The sequence below is a fragment of the Carassius auratus genome, unplaced genomic scaffold, assembly GCF_003368295.1.
Source record: "Carassius auratus strain Wakin unplaced genomic scaffold, ASM336829v1 scaf_tig00046690, whole genome shotgun sequence".
NCBI classification, from domain to species: domain Eukaryota; kingdom Metazoa; phylum Chordata; class Actinopteri; order Cypriniformes; family Cyprinidae; genus Carassius; species Carassius auratus.
The window spans coordinates 61-22,500 of record NW_020526991.1 but is presented as its reverse complement, the minus strand read 5'-3'; the positions used below and the strand labels follow the sequence as shown (position 1 = coordinate 22,500).

Genomic DNA, 22,440 nt, shown 5'->3' with positions numbered 1-22,440 from the left:
ATATATATATATATATATATATATATATACATACATATATATACATATATACATTATAATAAATTATATATATGCATATAATTAATATTATTTAATGTCTTGTGTCTTTTCTTAGACTTATGTATTATTAGTATTAGCAATAATGATTATAGAATTATAATAAATATTTTGTATGTGTATATTTTTATTATAATATATATATATATATATATATATATATATATATATATATATATATATATATATATATATATATATATATATATATATGAGAGAGAGAGAGAGAGAGAGAGAGTTTAATTATAATAATTATTTATTATTTTTATTATTATCAATAATTATATAATTATACAAAATATGTTAAATGTGTATCAAGTGTGTGTGTGTGTGTGTGTGTGTGTCAATAGCTCTGTTTAGCATTGCAACAGAGTGCATCAATTTGATTAAAGCGATGTAAATGTAAAGCGCTTGGCACAGTGACTCATCTGTTTAAGCAGATCCTCTGAAATTACACCCAGATAAATAAATAAATAGATCACTGAATAAATTAAAGCACACATTTAATGACACAGATGACTAAAAGCAGCTAAAGCAGCATCTCACTGCATGAAGCAAATGAAAGCGTTCAGAGTTGAATGTTGAAACTGTCTGGAGTAAATATTTACTTTCAGCCCGTTTTCTTCCAATATTCACAGTTGTCAGTTTGCGGATATTTTTCCATCTGCACTGTGTTTCTTTTTTCTCATTGCTGAGCTATATATATATATGAGGAATATACTGTAAGACGGGTTATTAAATCAGATGAATGTGATTCTGTGAGATCTCCGGCTCTGAAATCCTTCCCGCAATAACAGCTCGGTTAAAGCTCGGACTGTCAAATGAAAACTAGCTGGGAATTAGAAGTTTAATTATGAGTTTTCAACCTCATAATGGGAGCAGATTGATCTCTGGCAGAGTTTTATGAAATGCTATTCCACAGTAACGATTTAAGAAAATTACCATCCAGACTGTGAGAACTGACCGTCGACTGGCTTCACTCATCTTTCGGAATATTTGTGTGAGAAGTGTCAGATTTGTTAGAATCATTTTCCAGTGTATTAATGCAATCATATTCCACATTTTTACTTCATGTTTTTGCATGAATGTTGAGCTTATGAATGACATCCTCATCTGCTCATGTCTGAAGCGTTAGGCAGGCTCGTTATGTAGCACTAGAAAAACTAAACACATGCGGGAAAACTACAATTATCATTAATACAAGTCAATATATAGTTGGTGGGAAAAGGAGAATTGTGTTGAGAATGGATGTAGAGTTTGGTGACACTTGGATAGCATTGAAAGTTAAAACCACGATGACAGATAATGTTACCTGAAGGGAGCATGTGTAATGAACAGTAAAGGACCCAGAACAGAACCCTGGGGAACACCGTGAGAGACAGGGGCAGTAGTGGATAATCGGTGGTTATGCTCTGACTATCGTTTGTACTTTTCAGGTTAAATTGATGAAATAATCTGAAATGAATTATTTTAAGGGGCTCTGACCATTTATATTTCCACAAATCTTTTTTTGTTGTTTTTGGCATGTTCATTTTGTAATCTTCCACACAAATGGAAATGAGTTGGTGTGTGTGAGCTCCCGTGTCTGTGTGAATGGTTGGGTGTGTTTGCAGCGGCTGACGGCTGTTCTGCTGTTATCGGTGTGTTTCGCTCGTTGTTGTGTCTGACACAGTTTCACTTATAGCACTGGATATTCTCACAGGAAACTCTTATCTGTCGACGGCTCTGTGAACGCTTTGCTTGTTTAGTGAGCTGTTTGTTTGAGTTTTGCCACTCCAAAGGTCAAAACACGGCGGTCTGCAAATGAAAGGTCTGTTCGGGCCGACGCTTTATCAGTGTTTCTCTGAGCTGCTCTTTAGATGCTCTCCCAGCGCTCACACGTCTAAACTGCTGAGGTCTGGCCTGTATGAAGGGAATCTCTCATGGAGATGCTGTTTTCCCTCCGATTGCTGCTTTCATGCCTCCTGCATCTGCTGTGAGGTGCGTGTAATGAGTGCTGTCCAGTGTCAAGGTTGAGTAAACTTGTTAAAGCCTCCTGTGGGCCGAGAGAGTCGGGCTCTGATCCGCTCCTGTAGGGAGCCGCGCCTCAAGGACAGATCTGAACAGCTGAGAGGCGTGACCCCGTGACCCTGTGACCTGTGAGAGCCATTCTTGATGAGACGTTTGTGTGGTGAAGCTCAATTAGAGCCTCAGGTCAGAGCGACCCGCTGCGTTCCTGACAGACGTCACCTCACCCCTGACCGAGATAAACAATCTGCCTGCTGCCAGGAGTTTGGGTTCAAATCACAGTCTGGAAAGACACAGAAAGAATAGTATTTATTAAAATATAAATATAAAATAAAAAAATATATTTTCAATATAAAAAATTTATAAAAATATAAATATTGTATTTTTATATTAAAAAAAATTGTAATGTATATTTTATATATATATATATATAAAATAATATCGCGATAATTATCGTTATTTCTCGCCCAGCTCTATAAATGTGTCTGTGTTTGTGTGTGCGCACTTGTGTTAGTGTGTGCTTTTGTTTGTTTGTTTGTGTGTGTGTGTGTGTGTGTGTGTTAGCGTGTGTGTGTGTATGTGTGTGTGTTCAGTGAGTCTCAGTAATGAGGTTGAAGCTCACGCGCAGCTGAAGTTTTAATGTGTGTGTGTGTGTGTGTGTGTGTGTGTGTTATGAGCAGTTATGAGTTCCTCAGCTGGAGTGTTTAATAGCGTCCGGGTCAAGGCCTGACTTCTGCTTTACTGCTGTGTAATATATAGACCAGAAGACTTTACTTCAGTTCTTATGTACTACTAGAAAAACGCCTGTTCCAGTTATTCAACTCAATTACAGAGAAATAAACATCTAGCGTTTATTTGAAATAGAAATATTGTGTTTTATAAATAATAAATGTCTTTACTATGACTTTTGACTAATTTAATTTAACTTATTTTTAAAATCATCATAACCCAAACTTTTTGAATGGTAATGTATCACAGTTTCCACAAAAGTATTAACTGTTTTCAACATGAATAATGATCAGAAATGTTTCTTGAGCAGCAAATCAGCATATTAGAATGATTTCACATTTTGTCTTATGTTGTTCTTTCTGTCTGTCCTCTGTTAATTAGTTGAGTAGAAGGTAAACTTTGACTAGTTGTCTCTAGTGTGTGGGCTGGTTTGAATCAAACGCTGCTTCTCTGTTCTTGTCCCGCGGCTAATTAATTTCCCGTATTGTCTCACTAGAACATCCACATATGAAGGCTTGTCTTATCTCTGGATTTAATTAGATCTGTCTGCTGTTATGGCAGCTTCACCTCACGAAACCCGTCTCTCATCGAGGATTACAGCACCATTACACTTACTGTACAGTAATACTGAACCACTGTGTGTGTGTGTATAATTATATAATTATTATTATTATTATTATTAAAATAATTTTTTAAAAATACAGTATATTCTAAAAAAAAGTTAAATATATGTATAGAATATTTTTAGAATAAATGTGTATGTTTATTAATTTGTATATTTTTTTATATTTATAAAAATGTATTTATAATAAAATTAAAATTATAAAAACAATAATTATTTTTTATATGTATATATATATATATCTGTTCTTCAAATATTAGTTTGGTGATGACATTGACCCTGGTTTAATAGAGATCTTGGGTTTCTGAACACACATGTCGTCTGCTCCTCCAGCAGTGATTTGATTATTGGCTCTCAGCAGAGCTACACTGATGGAAAATCCCAAACCACATCCATCCTTTCTTTTGATCTCTTCAGGCTGATTGTGGTTTTGTTATTGTTTGTGTTGATCAGCATAAAGTCTGTCTGCTCTCTCGTTGGGATAAAGTTAAACTGTGAACAACTGCGGAGCATTGCATATAGTTACAGAAATTAATGCTTTATTCAGCAAAGATGCTTTAAAATAATAAAAAGTGACAGTAAAGACATTTATCATTTTATAAAAGATTTCTTTTCCAAATTAATTCTGTATTTTTTTACTTTCTATTAATCTGTGAATCCTGATAAAAAATTTCAGTTAAAAAAAAATAAAAAAATTGCACAGCACAACTGTTTTCAACATTGTTAATAATCAGAAATGTTTCTTGAGCAGTAAATCATCATATTATTCTGATTTCTGAAGATCATGTGACACTGAAGACTGGAGGAATGATGCTGGAAATACAGCGGAGCATCACAGAAATAAATTACACTTTAATACAGATTCAAACAGAAAACAGCTGTTTTAATTTCTAATAATATTTCTGAATATTTCTGAAAGCTTGATCAAAATGAAGCAAATTTATACTTAAAACAAGAAAAATATATCTGCTATGGGGTAAAAAAAATTATAATATTGTTTTCTTTGAATTGGGATTTTTTTTCTAACACCATTGGCGGATATTATTTATTTATTTATTTATTTTTGCATCTCAAATAAATGTATTTTGATTGAATAGTGTTTAGATTTATGTACTGGGGAAGAAAATCTTTTCATTATTATTATAATTTTTTTTTTTTTTTTATTGCTATCAGTCGAGTCAAGTCAGGTCACCTTTATTTATGTACCGCTTTAAACAAAATACATTGCGTCAAAGCAACTGAACAACATACATTAGGAAAACAGTGTGTCAATAATGCAAAATGATAGTTAAAGGCAGTTCATCATTGAATTCAGTGATGTCATCTCTGTTCAGTTTAAATAGTGTCTGTGCAATCAAATGCCAGTTCTCCTCTGACCAGACGAAACCAGTAGTTCAGTTCCAGGCTGCAGCAAAGTCAGATTTTGCAGAAGAATCCTCTGTTTCCTGTGGTCTTGTCCTGGTGCTCCTCTGAGACAACAGTGACTACGGTGACCTCGGAATAAGAGAGAAACAGACTAATATTAGCGTAGATGCCATTCTTCGAATGATGTAGCAAGTACATAGGGTGTTATGGGAAGTGTTCCCGGTTCCGGTTTGCCTAATTAATGCAGCCTAAAAATCCTTTAACAGATTTGGATATTAAAAGCATATTAGTATGTTATGTGTAAGCCAGGTTAAAGAGATGGGTCTTTAATCTAGATTTAAACTGCAAGAGTGTGTCTGCCTCCCGAACAATGTTAGGTAGGTTATTCCAGAGTTTAGGCGCCAAATAGGAAAAGGATCTGCCGCCCGCAGTTGATCTTGATATTCTAGGTATTATCAAATTGCCTGAGTTTTGAGAACGTAGCGGACGTAGAGGAGTATAATGTAAAAGAGCTCATTCGAATACTGAGGTGCTAAACCATTCAGGGCTTTATAAGTAATAAGCAATATTTTAAAATCTATACAATGTTTGATAGGGAGCCAGTGCAGTGTGGACAGGACCGGGCTAATATGGTCATACTTCCTGGTTCTAGTAAGAACTCTTGCTGCTGCATTTTGGACTAGCTGTAGTTTGTTTACCAAGCGTGCAGAACAACCACCCAATAAAGCATGACAATAATCTAACCTTGAAGTCATAAATGCATGGATTAACATTTCTGCATTTGAAATTGAGAGCATAGACCGTAATTTAGATATTATATTTAGATATATATTTTTTAATTAGATGGAAAAATGCAGTTTTACAAATGCTAGTAATGTGGTTTCTAAGGAAAGATTGCGATCAAATAGCACACCTAGGTTCCTAACTGATGATGAAGAATTGACAGAGCAGCCATCAAGTCTTAGACAGTGTTCTAGATTATTACATGCAGAGTTTTTAGGTCATATAATTAACACCTCGGTTTTTCAGAACTTAGCAGTAAGAAATTACTCATCATCCAGTTTTTTTATGTCGACTATGCATTCCATTAGTTTTTCAAATTGGTGTGTTTCACCGGGCCGCGAAGAAATATAGAGCTGAGTATCATTAGCATAACAGTGAAAGCTAAACACCATGTTTCCTGATGATATCTCCCAAGGGTAACATATAAAGTGTGAAGACTAGCGGCCCTAGTACTGAGCCTTGAGGTACTCCATACTGCACTTGTGATCGATATGATACCTTGCTACGAATTGATGGCGGTCATATAAGTACAATTCATGCTTATGCTCTTCCATTAATGCCAACAAAGTGTTCTAGTCTATGCAAAATAATGATGTGGTCAATAGTGTCAATTATTAGTGTCATTATTAGTTTATTGAATAAATACAGTGGCTAAAGATGCAGTAAAAGCACTGAGCAGAAACCCAAACACATGCTGCTAAATATCATGTTCTTCCTCAGTATGCTTTTCTGTTTTATTCAGTCCAAATATATAAAAATTATTCACTCATTATATATTTAATATATAGAAGTGAAATGACTGAAGGTATTAGGTCTTGTTTTCTGAAAATGCATCAAAATGAAGTGAGTTTTTGCCCAAGACAAGAACAATTATCTGCTAATGGGCTATAATATTAGAATGTGTAGATGATAGATGTGTTATTGGAATGTGTAGATGATATCAAGAGGTGGATGACGAATAATTTTTTGCAGTTAAATGAGTATAAAACAGGTTTTAATTCTCAGTTGTCCGGCAGATTCCTCTCCTGCTCTGAAAGCACAGTTAGGTCCTCTCTCAACAAATGCAAACAAAATCAAAAACCTTAGAGCGATCTTTGACTTTTCACTACTCTTTGATAAACAGAATAGTGCGCTTATTAGAGGAAGCTTTTTCCATTTAAGATCTATTGCAAAGTTGAAGAATATTCTTTCAAACAAAGACTTAAGGCCCGTTCACACCAAGCACGATAACTATAAAGATAATGATAAAGATATAGTTCTAAAAATCTAGTTGTGGTGTGAGTCCACACCACAACTATAACGATAAAGGCACAGAGAAACGATATCGTTGAAATCACTTTCAGAAAGATTTTTTTTCTTCTGATGAACGATAAAAACATTGCCAACCAATCAGAATCAATCCGGCTGTAATGAGCTCGAGAATTTAAAGCAGCAGTCGCGCGTGCGCATAGAATACACAGACTGGTGTGGACGCTTATATCGTTATCTTTATAGTTATCGTTCTTGGTGTGAACGGGCCTTTAGAAGTTGCAATTCATGCAAAGTAAATTTACTTTATATAAAATTATAAAATAAAATGTAAATAATATTATATTAATTATATAAATATATTTATATAATGTATATTCATTTTATTATTACTTTAAATACATTGTATTATTTATTTATCATTTTAAATATGAAAGGTAAGCTCACTGAACTGATGAATGATGAATTGTTGTGATCTCCATCTCTCTCTCTCTCTCTCTCTCTCTCTCTCTCTCTCTCTCTCTGTGTCCAGCTCTGATCTCCATCGGTCAGTACAGCAGCACGATTGAGACGGTGGACGCCGGCTGGTGTAAGGAGATCACTGATCAGGGAGCCACTCAGATCGCCAGGAGCAGCAAGTCTCTGCGGTACCTGGGTCTGATGCGCTGTGACAAGGTGAGTGTGTTCACAGACGTTTCCTCGGGTCACGGGGTCACGGGGTCACCAATTAAACAGCTGGCAGACAGAAGCGGCCCGTGTTCAGCCGACATGCGCCTCACGTCTGCATCTCTCAACTCAAAATCACAGATTCACAAACTTTTTTGTCATCTGAACCCCCTGAGATTTAATAGTTTAATAATAAATGTTTTTTTTTTTTTGTTTTTTTTTATATTTAAAAACTATTGATTTTACATTAAAATTTTAGATTTTTTTATTGTTGGTATTGTTCATTTTTATTATTACATTTTTAGTGTTACAGTTATTTATTAAAATATGTTTATTTGATATAAGTTTTTGTTACATTTTGATTATTTTTGTTTTCAATTTACACTTTTTTTAAATGATACATTTTTGTGTTTTATTAAGCATTTTTTATGATTTGATTTTTTTTGACCGCTTTTAAATTAAATTATTTATTTTAATTACATTTTTGTTTTTATTTAAAATGATCATTTTAATTGTAATTTCATTGTTATTTTAAGTGATTTATTTATTTTCAATTATTCTTCTATTTATTTTTTATTATTACATTTTTAGTGTTTTATTTTGATTGTTTTTATTTTCAAATTATATATATTATTTTTTCATTTTTATGAATTATGTTTTGTTTCATTGTATTATTATTATTACTTTATAAATTAAGATATTTTTGTGTTTTAATTAGCATTTTATTTTTAAGCTATTTATTTATTGTTTCGATTTTTTTTTTTTTTTTTTTTACAAAAAAAAAATCATTTACAATTTTTTTATGACTTAACACATTAAAATCAAAAGACAGCACCGCAACTGTAGATGTCTATTCTATTTATCTATTCCATGATTCAGATGAATGTCATCTCGGATATTTCAGTATGACTTTGTCATTTAATGTATTTAAGGCTGATGGAGTGTGACGTTGAGTGTTGAGTGAGAGAATGCTCTTGTGTTTCGGGTCAACACTGTTTACAAAGCCACAAACCCGTGACAAATTCGATTTCTCTATATCCAGCTAATTCTCCATGTTTTTATAATCTCATTGAGAAGCTGTAGTTGTGACGGATTGCTCAGCATTTGCTTCCTGAAAGCCAAAGTCTATTATAACAGACATATAGATTCCCTTTCATGTGACGCTTTTCCATTTCAAACCCACGCTAAAAGTTTGTGTTTGAGTGGAATTTGTGGCATTTCTATTCATTTGGCTGTGATCTGCAGACACAGATCCCAGATCGCTCTGTCGTGGCCTCGGCCTCAATAAGAGACGACTGAAAGAACGCTATTGATCCACTGCAGCCCAAATCATCAAATCAGTTCATTATGCCCCCCTCAGACCTCCAGATCTGGACCAGACTTTGGTGTGACGCCGTGGAGCGAGAGAAGAACGAGAGAAAGCTTGTTTCTTTTATCAAAGAGAAATATGAGCAGTTTAACAAACGCTTGTTGTTGTCCTCATCACATTCAGTTCTGGTTCTTGTTCTGAGAAAGTTCTCGTATCATTTACTCAGCTTTGCATCGTCCTGAACACGTTTGATGACGTTATAGTGTAGTGCACTGAGAGAGAGAAAAAATTTAATACTCTTGTTCATTTTATGGTTAAACTATCTAAAAATCTTTGTTAACTTTCAGAAACAGCTCTGCAGATAATACAATTGTAAATTTTTGTGTATCTTGAATGTGTTTTTGACTTAAGTTACATTTTTCTGATTTAATTATTTTTTTAAGTGCTTCATTTATATTTATATTTTTATTTTAATGTTTTTAAATAATTAATTTTAAATTAAATTATTTTTATTTAATTTGTAAAGAAATATTTTTAATTGTATTTACATTTTATTTAAGTGCTTTATTTTGATTGTTTTTATTTTTATTTAAATGTTAATATTTTTATTATTTAAATGTTTAGTTTTTTTGTTAGTTTGTTTTTATTATTTTAAAATTACATTTTTAACATTCAGTTGTTTTTAGTAAGTGTTTTATTTTGATTAATTTTCTTTAAATGTTTTATTTTAATGTTACATTTTTATGATTTTGTTTTATTTTAAATGTTTTTTTTTATTAGAATTTTTTATTAAAATGTATTAGAATTTTAGAATTAGTTTTTATGATTTAACTATCCAGTAGTTATTCACTCCATAAGTCGCTGTTTCCCATTTTTTTCCAAAACAACATTTTAGCCCTTTATATTATTATAAAATAACAAAAACACATATTGTTTTGATTTAGATACTGTATGACAGGTGAATTTTATAAAATAGGGAAGTTATCTAAACTCTGGCATCTCATAAAGACATTTTGACCATTAATGTGAATGTTAATGTTGTTTGAAAAATTTTACTCTTATAAATGAACCTTTTGGTCTTGTTTTCCAACTTAAGATACACAAGTAAAAAAAAAAAAAAAAAAGCCTTAATACAGTAAATGACGCAGTATTGATTTTCAAGGATTTTGAAATAGTTTAACTTGAAAACAAGTCAGAAAAGACATAAATACTTCTGTAGTGTGACCACGACTGACTGTCAACCTCCAAAAAAAAAAAAAACTAAACAGCATAAAAGCATCATAACTTGTGATCTGGACTTAATTTTTTATTTTATTCTGCTTTTAGGATGTTTTTGGAGCAGTCGATATATGACAAAAATCAGTTTTTCTTCCAGTTTGTAATGTGTGTTTTGGGTTTATTGCCTGATATCTGGAGAGCTTTATGTTCTCGGTGGGAAATTACAGTTCATTTGAGTCCTGTGTTTACAGGTCAGCACTTGTAACCTGTGTAACATCACGTTGAGATTTGCACGGCTCTCACGGGTCTGTACTCTCTCAGAAACAACATCTCAGTGTTTGGTCTCGCGGCCGAAGCCAAAACAGGCCACCGCACAACTTCCCGCCTTTAGCCTGCTTAGCCTCGAGGACAGAACATCTCATGGAGGCTTTAGGAGAGCTTCCTTTCACTTTGAGAAGATCAGAAAACCTGTGAGAGGTTCAGACATTACTGTCAGTAAAGGTCCTGTAGAACAGCAAAGACGGAGCGAGTCCAGCACAGTTACATCTCATGATGTCTCAGAGTACACGAATGAAAGAGGTTAGACATATCTTAGACACCTCATGGCTTCTAGAAAGGCCTCAGAGGAGGTTTTCTCATCTGCTGAAGTGTGAAATTAACTACAGAATGTTTGCTCCATGAAATGACTTGAATAGTTGTAAAATCTGGATGTTTTGGTGGGTGTTTTGCAGTTGCTAGGGTGTTTCTGGGATGTTCTGTCTTGTTGTTACTATGGTGTTGCTGGGTACTAGGTGGGTGTTTTGCAGTTGCTAGGGTGTTTCTGGGGTGTTATGGGTTGTTTCTATGGTGTTGCTGGTTACTAGGTGGGTGTTTTGCAGTTGCTAGGGTGTTTCTGGGGTGTTATGGGTTGTTACTATGGTGTTGCTTGGTGACTGGGTGGGTGTTTTGCAGTTGCTATGGTGTTTCTGGGGTTTTCTGGGTTGTTTCTACGGTGTTCCTGGTTACTAGATGGGTGTTTTGCAGTTGCTAGGGTGTTTCTGGAGTGTTTTGGGTTGTTACTATGGTGTCGCTGGTTTCTAGGTGGGTGTTTTGCAGATGCTAGGGTGTTTCTGGGGGGTTCTGTCTTGTTACTATGGTGTTGCTGGTGACTAGGTGGGTGTTTTGCAGTTGCTAGGGTGTTTCTGGGGGGTCCTGGGTTGTTTCTACAGTGTCGCTGGTAACTAGGTGGGTGTTTTGCAGTTGCTAGGGTGTTTTCTGGGATGTTCTGTCTTGTTGTTACTATGGTGTTGCTGGTTACTAGGTGGGTGTTTTGCAGTTGCTATGGTGTTTCTGGGGGTTTTCTCGGTTGTTTCTACGGTGTTCCTGGTTACTAGATGGGTGTTTTGCAGTTGCTAGGGTGTTTCTGGAGTGTTTTGGGTTGTTACTATGGTGTCGCTGGTTACTAGGTGGGTGTTTTTGCAGATGCTAGGGTGTTTCTGGGGGGTTCTGTCTTGTTACTATGGTGTTGCTGGTGACTAGGTGGGTGTTTTGCAGTTGCTAGGGTGTTTCTGGGGGGTTCTGGGTTGTTTCTACGGTGTTGCTGGTTACTAGGTGGGTGTTTTGCAGTTGCTAGGGTGTTTCTGGGATGTTCTGTCTTGTTGTTACTATGGTGTTGCTGGTTACTAGGTGGGTGTTTTGCAGTTGCTATGGTGTTTCTGGGGTTTTCTGGGTTGTTTCTACGGTGTTTCCTGGTTACTAGATGGGTGTTTTGCAGTTGCTAGGGTGTTTCTGGAGTGTTTTGGGTTGTTACTATGGTGTCGCTGGTTACTAGGTGGGTGTTTTGCAGATGCTAGGGTGTTTCTGGGGGGGTTCTGTCTTGTTACTATGGTGTTGCTGGTGACTAGGTGGGTGTTTTGCAGTTGCTAGGGTGTTTCTGGGGGGTTTCTGGGTTGTTTCTACAGTGTCGCTGGTTACTAGGTGGGTGTTTTGCAGTTGCCAGGGTGTTTCTGGGATGTTCTGTCTTGTTGTTACTATGGTGTTTCTGGAGTGTTTTGGGTTGTTACTATGGTGTCGCTGGTTACTAGATGGGTGTTTTGCAGTTGCTAGGGTGTTTCTGGAGTGTTTTGGGTTGTTACTATGGTGTCGCTGGTTACTAGGTGGGTGCTTTGCAGTTGATAGGGTGTTTCTGGGGTGTTCTGTGTTGTTACTATGGTGTCGCTGGTTACTAGGTGGGTGCTTTGCAGTTGATAGGGTGTTTCTGGGGTGTTCTGTGTTGTTACTATGGTGTCGCTGGTTACCAGGTGGGTGCTTTGCAGTTGCTAGGGTGTTTCTGGGGGGTTCTGGGTTGTTTCTACGGTGTTGCTGGTTACTAGGTGGGTGTTTTGCAGTTGCTAGGGTGTTTCTGGGATGTTCTGTCTTGTTGTTACTATGGTGTTGCTGGTTACTAGGTGGGTGTTTTGCAGTTGCTATGGTGTTTCTGGGGTTTTTCTGGGTTGTTTCTACGGTGTTCCTGGTTACTAGATGGGTGTTTTGCAGTTGCTAGGGTGTTTCTGGAGTGTTTTGGGTTGTTACTATGGTGTCGCTGGTTACTAGGTGGGTGTTTTGCAGATGCTAGGGTGTTTCTGGGGGGTTCTGTCTTGTTACTATGGTGTTGCTGGTGACTAGGTGGGTGTTTTGCAGTTGCTAGGGTGTTTCTGGGGGGTTCTGGGTTGTTTCTACAGTGTCGCTGGTTACTAGGTGGGTGTTTTGCAGTTGCCAGGGTGTTTCTGGGATGTTCTGTCTTGTTGTTACTATGGTGTTTCTGGAGTGTTTTGGGTTGTTACTATGGTGTCGCTGGTTACTAGATGGGTGTTTTGCAGTTGCTAGGGTGTTTCTGGAGTGTTTTGGGTTGTTACTATGGTGTCGCTGGTTACTAGGTGGGTGCTTTGCAGTTGATAGGGTGTTTCTGGGGTGTTCTGTGTTGTTACTATGGTGTCGCTGGTTACTAGGTGGGTGCTTTGCAGTTGATAGGGTGTTTCTGGGGTGTTCTGTGTTGTTACTATGGTGTCGCTGGTTACCAGGTGGGTGCTTTGCAGTTGATAGGGTGTTTCTGGGGTGTTCTGGATGGTTCCTAGGGTGTTGCTAGGTGTTTGCTATGTTGTTGCTGGGGTGTTCTGGAGTTGTTTGTTCATAGGTTGTTGTTGGTGGTTTTTTAGATGCTATGCCGTTGCCAGGTGGTTGCTAGGGCCCAAAGGTATCCAGTGAATTTTAAAGGTCTGAACTGGACTAAATATGAGTTGAGCTCTGTAAGCAGCACCTGTATCATGATGTGGATTAGCACAGACAATAATTCCAGCTTTTGCGAGTCAGCATTGTGGAAACCCTCTCTAGAGTGTAAAATAAATGTTTTCTGATCATTGGTTTCTTCTGTTTATAGCTGCATACAGGTTTGGTGGTCTGTGTGTAAAGCGTGTGTTTTGTTATTACGCTTTTTGAGGTTTCTTGTTTTAAAACACGAGGGTTTTCTGAGAAATACGAGCCACGTCACAGTGTTTTACCGCGGTAGATGTGCTGCAGGCAGGGTTAGGGTTGTGGTAAATCAGCGTCTGTTTAAACCTCGACCCGATTCTAACACACTCCAGAAAGCTTTTTAAGTCTTAACCTGAAATACTGTGTTTGGATGTGAGGAATGTGTGTGTTTGTGTCTGGATCATCTGTTTCCGCCACACAGCGCACATTTATTCTGCCTGCTGGAATCATCAAAACAACTTGAGCCTGTAAAGTGCATTTTAGCTTTTAGACTCAGTCATAAATACACATATGTGCACTTCATACAGGAACCTGCGTGACAGTCAACATTTGTCTTTCTGAACAGGATAATCTGCGATCAGGGAGACGTTCAATTACAGTCAAAGAGAAATATCATATCATATACACTAAAATGTGCTGTAAAAAGTGTTCGTCTTGTTTTCCAGTACAAATATATATAAAAATTCATAAATCAAGACACATTTAGTTGACAAGTAAAGCAATGACTTAAGAAATGAAGTCTTGTTTTCTGAAAAACTAGAAAAAATGAAGTGAGTTTATGCTTTAAACAACAAATATCAGAAAAATCATCTTAATTCAAAATAAATACTTTTACTACATTGGTAGATTTAAAAAAATATGTATAAATTTGCTTAATTTGGATGCATTTGTCAGAAAGCAAAACTTAGTAAATGCTGCATGTTTAATTCAATTCAAATTCAGGAAGTGAACTGGAATTTCAAACACTTTCGGACAAAAATACTATTTTAAAGCAGCATTAAATTATGCATTTCTTTTTCTAGAGTGTGTGCATTGAAAAAAAAAACTTAAAATAAAAAATCAAGTATTCTACTGTAATGCATTGCATTAATATTTTCCATATAATTTTTTATTTTTTTTTTTAACAGGTTTTTTAGTTGTATTTTGTATTGTTGTAATTTTGCACAGTATTGTATTGTTATAAAGTTAGCAGATATGTCCATTAAATTAATGTATAATGTCTTGGCAGAAAATTAACCACACTTTTATGAGTGGTAGTAAGTTTTAAATATAATAATAAAAATAAAAAAAGAACTCATACAAATATCAAAAAATATTAAATTTACATTTACTTTATAAGATAAAATGATTGATTTTAAGCCTGAAACTGTATCAGAAGTCCCTATAAAATGCATTCAAATAAAGTGAGTTTTTGCTTAAAACAAGATAAAATATCTACCAGTGGAATCAGAAAAATAAACTTGTTTTTCCTTCGATTTGTAGATTCTTCTGACTCCATTGGCACAAATCTGTCCCTTTTATTATTTCAAGCATAAACTCACTTTATTTTGATCGTTTTTTGAGAAGTCAAGACTTGATATCTTCAGTCTTTTTGCATCTCCTGAAATTGCACAACAGACAAATATCTGATCAAATAATGATTGTTATTTCCTCTGGTTGTGACGCTCTTCCACATGATTTCATCATCATTTGATAAATTGCTGTTTCTGTGATCTGTGAGAAATGCACAAATGTCTGTTTTGAACAAATGAGGTGAAATCTATTGTACAGTGAACTTAATTCAGAAAGAAAGCAGACACTTTTGAGTGTCTTAAGTAGATGCACTGTTACACTGCAAAACACTCTTCAATGCAAACTGCAATATTGTGATGCTTTTTAGGAAAAATCAATGCATTAAGCCCAAGAAGTCAAGTGTAAAACAAATACGTGACCCCAGAGCACAGATATATTTGAGTCTTATGTAGCACAGATATATTTGTAGCAATAGCCAACAATACATTGTATGGGTCAAAATTATAGTGTTATTTTATGCCAAAAATCATTAGGATATTAATTAAAGATCATGTTCCTTGTCCTTGAAGATATTTTGTAAATTTCTTACTGTAAATATATCGAAACTTAATTTTTGATTAGTAATATGCATCATTTGAACAACTTTAAAGATGAATTTTCTCAACATTTAGATTTTTTTGCATCTCCTAATAAACCAGACATCAATGGAATGATGATTTATTCAGCTTTCAGATGATGTATGAATCTCATTTGAAGACAATTAGCGTTGTGACTGGTTTAGTGCTTCACAGATGTGTGTGTGTGTGTGTGTGTGTTGCAGGTGAACGAGGAGACGGTGGAGAGACTGGTGCTGCAGTATCCACACATTGTGTTCAGTACAGTGATGCAGGACTGTAAGCGGACGCTGGAACGAGCCTATCAGATGGGCTGGAGCCCCAACACGTCCACGGCCTCCTAACACACACACACACACACACGCATCACTGCAGAATCATTATCCTTACTATGCCGTTTATTCCACCTTCCAACATTATGCACCATGGACATCAATATTATTTGATGTATTTGATTTTTGAACATGCACACATGATCCTGGCATGCAGCGCTGCATTTATTTGCATTACAACCTCCTGAATCACACTTAACCCACAAGGAGCTTAGACTTGACTCTTAAATCACTAGAAAGAAAGAAGACATTTTGCATGAGGAAAAAAGTACACAAGAAGTTTCCCTGCAGACATTGGTCTTTTCTGATTGTTTGTTTTCCTCATTATCGTCAGACGTGATTTTCAATAGATTTACTGCAGAACAAGGGACATTTCTGTCATTTTGAATAAAAAGAAGCATAAAATAAATACGGTGCACTTGCAACTATGATGCAGAAATACTACTATATTAGATAATATTATTATTATGCTGAAAAATATATATTTTGATCATTATTTGTACTTGTTTTTACAGTACAAATATCTAAACAAGTCGAGATACAGTACGTTTACTTCAAAAGCTAAATTACTTAAGATAATAAGTTATATGCAAAAACAAAACAAAAAAAAAAATGAAATTTATACTTGAAACAAGAAAAAATAACTTCCACGTAAAAATAAAAGAAAAAATTGCGTTAAAAGAGTTACAAAAATAATAATTCGGACCCCTTTGGCAGATATTTGTTCTTGTTTCAATGCAGTTTTTCAGAAAAACTAAGGACTTTTTTTTTTTTTTTTTTTTTAAGCCAGTGTATCTTGATTTGGTTAATGTTTAGGTATTTTTATCGAAAAGCAAGACAATTTTTTTTTTTTTTTTGTGATTCATTTTTTGCAGTGCATTGCATAGCATCATTAAAATATTTTAGAATCAATGTGTATTTAATTAATATTTACAATAATGCTGCAATGCAAAAAAAGCAAAATTAGGTTTCATTTTCTTCATGCAAAGTATATTTCTGTATCTCTTTCTTGTTATTTAGGGGTAAGTTGTGGCGTCTGTCAGGTCTGTTCCTGAGCGGTTCAGTGTGATTCTCTTCAGATTTCAGTTAGTTTGTCGTTTCTCTTGCATCCGAGTTCATTTAGACACACATTAGACTTTATTTGGTTCCCTTCCTCGTACGAGACGAACCCTGACGCTCTGTGATGTAGATGTAGACGTGAAGACGCAGGACTGTGTTCGCTCCTGTGAATCTGTAACCCTGTGGTTTAGGTATATGCACCGTTTGTATTTGACCTGACCTGTGAGTATTTGTGTGCGGAGGTTAGTTAGTTCACTCCTCTTCTCCTCTTCTTCTGCGCTTGCCTCGTTCAGACGAGCTGGGCATTTTTTCTATTCTGTCGTAGGAGGAAGAGTTTAGTTACAGCCTTGATCTTTTACTGTACGGGGATCTGAGTCTATTAAAAAACACACTTCTACTTCACCGGCTCCTGCTGTCGTGTGTGTGTGTGTGTGTGTGTGTGTGTGTATCTGACCGTCTTCAAGCACAAACAGGATCTGGATCTGCTGAATCTCACTCGTTTAAACATGTTTGTTTATTAAATTGATGCCTTCAGATACTTATTTAATTGATTTAAATATTTAGCCATATTTAAATCCATCTCACAGAGATCCAGTGATTTTCTGCAGTTTTGGTAAAAATTTAATTAAATAAATACACACATATATACAGTATATATATATATACACTCCTGAACAAAATCTTAAGACCATGGGATGCATCGCAAGTTTTACACATTTTGCACTAGTGGATCATAACCGGGTTGTAAGTGCTGCTTCAAAATGCCAAAAGAAAAAACAGGATCAAAAGACAAAAAATAGAGAGTAGGCAATTTATTGAAAACTGCATTTAAGGTCAAACAGGCTGTTCATCAGCTGATCATAAATTTAAGACCATTGCCCAAAAATAAACTCACAACAAAACTAAAAGTGTCAAAAAAGGACTCAGTAGTGAAAAGCCCCACCGTTCTTGTTGATCACTTCAAACACTCGTTTCGGCATGCTTGATGTGACTGTTTCCAGGAGGCTGGTGGGAACGTTGGTCCATGTGGTGAAGATGGCTTCACGAAGGGCATCCACGGTCTGGAACTGACGTCCGTTTTTGTAAACTTCCCTTGCCATCCATCCCCAAATGTTCTCAATGGGATTTAGATCAGGGGAACACGCAGGATGGTCCAAAAGAGCAACGTTATTCTCCTGGAAGAAGTCCTTTGTCAGGCGGGCGTTGTGAATTGCAGCGTTGTCCTGTTGAAAGACCCAGTCATTACCACACAGACGGGGCCCCTCGGAAAAGAGGGATGCCCGCTGCAACAGATCCACATAGCTAGTCGCCGTTTGACGCCCCTGCACAACCTGAAGCTCCATTTTCCAATTGAAGGAAAAGCACCCCAGATCATGATGGAGCCTCCTCCACTGTGCCGCGTAGAAAACATCTCAGGTGGGATCTCCTTGTCATGCCAGTAACGTTGGAAACCATCAGGACCATCCAGGTTAAATTTTTTCTCGTCAGAGAATAAAACTTTCTTCCACTTTTTAATGTCCCATGTTTGGTGCTCCCTTGCAAATTCCAAACGGGCAAGTTTGTGTCGTGGGAGGAGACGTGGCCTTTGAAGACGTTTTTTGTTCTTGAAGCCCTTCTCTAGCAGATGACGTCTTATGGTTATTGGGCTGCAGTCAGCATCAGTAAAGGCCTTAATTTGGGTCGAGGATCGACCTGTGTCTTCACGGACAACCCGTCGGATCCTGCGGCTCAGTGCAGGTGAAATCTTTTTGGGTCTACCACTTGACTTTTTTGTCCCATAACTCTCAGGATTTTTTAAGAAATGTAAAATGACTGTCTTACTGCGTCCAACCTCGGCAGCGATGGCGCGTTGTGTGAGACCTTGCTTGTGCAGCTCAACAATCCTGCCACGTTCAAAAAGAGAAAGCCTTTTTGCCTTTGCCATCAGGAGATCTTGACAGTATGACTGCTTGAAAAACAATGACATGAAAGCCATATTTTTGTGCAGATTTGACCTTTTTATGGCTATGGTCTTAAACTTTTGATCAGCTGATGAAACAGCCTGTTTGACCCTTAATGCAGTTTTCAATAAATTGCCTACTCTCTATTTTTTATCTCTTGCTCCTGTTTCTTCTTTTGGCATTTTGAAGCAGCACTTACAACCCGGTTATGATCCACTAGTGCGAAATGTGTAAAATTTGCAAGCATCCCCTGGTCTTAAGATTTTGTTCAGGAGTGTATATATATATATATATATATATATATATGTATGTATTATGTAAGTACTTTTGTTCATGCACACGGTGTTCGTTCAGGACTAATACTCAGTGATAACATCATTGATATACTATTATAGTTTTGGTTTTATTTTTTATTTATTTTGGTTTTCTGTTTTAATTTTCATTTTAGTTACATTTAGTAATTTTGTTGTGTGTTTTGTTATTTTTATAATTAATTGTTTTTTATTTCTATATAATTTATAATATATATTATAGTTTTACTATTTTTTCATTTATATTTTTTTTCTGTTTACATTTACATTTACATACGTACATAATTTTAGTCATACATTTTATTATACTATATATTCATTTGATTTTTTTTTTTTTCAGAACATTTTAAAATATTTCAGATAGTTTTTTTTTTTCCATTTCTTTTTTTTCCCCTCCATTTAATTTTAGGTAGTTTTTGAATTGTTTATTTTTTTTTTTTTATTAAAACTGTGTTGTGTATATATATATATATCAGATTTCAACAGGGCAGTTTGCTTTATATTTATTATGAATGTCTCAAATAACCAAACTTTAACACAAGGACAGATCCCATTCATTCATTTTATTATATATATATATTATTTCTGAACAGTTTATTTCAAGAACAGCTGACGATGCTTTGAAGTGTGATCAAGAATCTACAATGGAAGCTATCAACCTCTAGCAGCCTCACTGTAATTAACACACAGATGTTTAGTTAATGTTACACTGAATGAGTGCCACAGTATTGTGTTCTGATAGCATCGTGGTGTAGATCTGTGTTCCAGGTGTGTGTGTGTGTGTGTGTGTCAGAAGAGCTGTTTGACTCTCAGTTCTCTCAGATGAGCTTCAGCTGCTTCTGCAGAAACACTGAACTGAAGCTCAGAGCCACACACACACTGGACGATCATCACACACACTTCAAGCTTCACAAAGCAAATCCTGCAGATTTCCACTGCTGCTTTTACTCCTGCATTTCATGATGCATTTTTGAAGATTAATGTTTTTTTAAAGAAGTCTCTTCTGCTCATCAAGGCTGCATTTATTTGATCAAAAATACAGAAAAAAACTTTAATATTATGAAATATTATTTCAATTTAAAACATGCTGTTTTCTGTGTGAATCTGTGTTAAAGTGTAATGTATTTCTTGTGATGCTCCGCTGTATTTTCAGCATCATTTCTCCAGTCTTCAGTGTCACATGATCTTCAGAAATCATCAATGTTAGAAACATTTTAGGATTATTTATGAATAAAGTTAAAAAGAACAGCATTTATTAAAATAGCAATCTTTTGTAAGAATATACACACTGTTCAAAAGTTTGGGGTCCATTTTATTTATTTATTTATATTATTATTATTATTATTATTATTATTATTTTAAGAGATAAATGCTTTTTATTTCCAGCCAAGGGATGTGGTTAAAAGTGCTAAAATTGTTATAAAATAAAGACTTATATTGTCAGAAAACATTTCTATCTCAAATAAAATGCTGTTCTTTTCAACTTTTTATATTTAATCCTGAAAAAAAAAAAATATATATATATATATTCCTTTTTTTTTTTCTTCTTTTTTTTTTTTGAACTGACAATATTATAGATTTTATACTTTGTATTTTATTTCCTATTTATTTCTGCATCATTTTTTTTCTTCACAAATTTAACCTGAATATAAATAGTGCTTCTTCAAAATAAAAAAATACAAATATTTTTATTGCATTATTTTTATATATAAATACATTGCATTTACACCGCATGGTTTAATTTTACGATTAAAACAGCATTTAATTTATTTTGATTTAAAATGAAAGAAAAAGTAAATGAACTTGTTTTTCTTTTAACATGTTTGCAAGCCTGTTTTTATGGTTTTATTTTACCCAAAACTAATTTCATTTAAACTGCACAAAATATGTAGAAATTCAGGTAAAGTGTGTGATCTTTTTTTAAGTTACATGTCTTCAGTCCAGTCCTGGTCAGGTTCTGATGGACAGCAGCAGTAGTCCAGTATTGATGAAGCTGATGGTCTGTTTCATGTCCGGTTTGACTTCTTGTCCAGCGTTATTTGTGAAAGTTGAAAGTGTTTGTTTGATGTCTGATGAGAAAACAGCCTTCAGAAGCCACTCAACTAAATTAGATCTCTAAATATTCATGTGGTCATTAAACTCTGAACAGGTTTGCTGAATCTCTGACCGCAGTGACCGGGTGCTTCAGAAGAACGTCCAAAGTGATTCAGAAACAGAAGAAACTTTCACAATCTGAGAAACAACTGACTGTAGAAACAAACAAAAATCATGCTATAATTCATCTTCAATAATGTGATTTTAAAATTATTCTTGCTAATGCTAAAAAATTACATTTTTAGCTGCAATTACGCTAATTTTAAATTAATTTATGCCTATTAGAAAAAAACGTTAATTATAGTATTTATATAGAAGCATTGTATTTTAACAATCTAAATTGTTTAAAAAAATGTATACTTATTACTATGTTAGCATGTTATTAAAGGATTTATATTTTTACATATACTTTTTTACTAACTAATGGGACCTTAAAGAAAAGTTGTTACCAAAAAATAATTTAATTATGCTTATTTAATAGTTAATTTAAGATTAATTTAATTGATCACTTTTTATACTTTAACCTTTTCTTGTTTAAAAAAAAATTGTAATTTTTTGAACTGCATTAAATTATGCTGATTTAAATAAATAATTTATGCTTATTTAATATATATAATATATATATAATACACACACAGTACACGACCAAAAGTTTTGGAAACATGACTATTTTTAAATGTTTGTGAAAGAAGTTTCTTCTGCTCATCAAGCCTGAATTTATATGATCCAAAATACAGAAAAAACAGTAATATTGTGAAATATTATTACAACTCAAAATAATAGTTTTCTATTTGAATATAGTTTAAAAAAATAATGTATTCCTGTGATGCAAGCTGAATTTTCCGCATCATTCCTCCAGCCTTCAGTGTCACATGTAACATCAGTCGATCACATGATCATTTAGAAATCATTCTAATTTCTGATTTATTATGAGTGTTGGAAACAGTTCTGCTGTCCAATATATTTGATCAATAAAAGGTTCAAAAGAACTACATTTATTCAAAATAATAATAAAAAAATTCTAATAATATATATTCTTTACTATTTATTTTTATCAATTTAACACATCCTTGCTGAATAAAAGTATTGATTTTATTTATTTATTTTTTTTAAAAGAAAGGAAAAAAAATTACTGACCCCAAATTACTGACCAGTAGTGTGTATTGTTATTACAAAATATTTATATTTTAAAAACATAGCTTCTTTTTATCACATGTTCTGAAACAATATTAAGCAGCAGAACTGTTTCCAACTTTGAATCATGAATCATCATATTAGAATGATTTCTAAAGGATCATGTGATAATG

At 34.7% G+C, this 22,440-nt stretch overlaps 1 protein-coding gene across 1 annotated transcript in view; it reads left to right on the top strand.

Annotated features, from left to right (window-relative positions):
• The window catches only part of LOC113088641 (F-box/LRR-repeat protein 17-like), a gene marked incomplete at its 5' end in the record, with an annotated part of 48,107 nt that extends 30,917 nt beyond the window's left edge, over window positions 1-17,190 (top strand). The window contains 2 exons of the mRNA XM_026255791.1: window positions 7,344-7,486; window positions 15,604-17,190. Coding sequence (XP_026111576.1) covers window positions 7,344-7,486; window positions 15,604-15,741 — 281 coding nt within the window. The remainder of the gene's footprint in view (window positions 1-7,343; window positions 7,487-15,603) is intronic.
• Window positions 17,191-22,440: the final 5,250 nt, after the last annotated feature.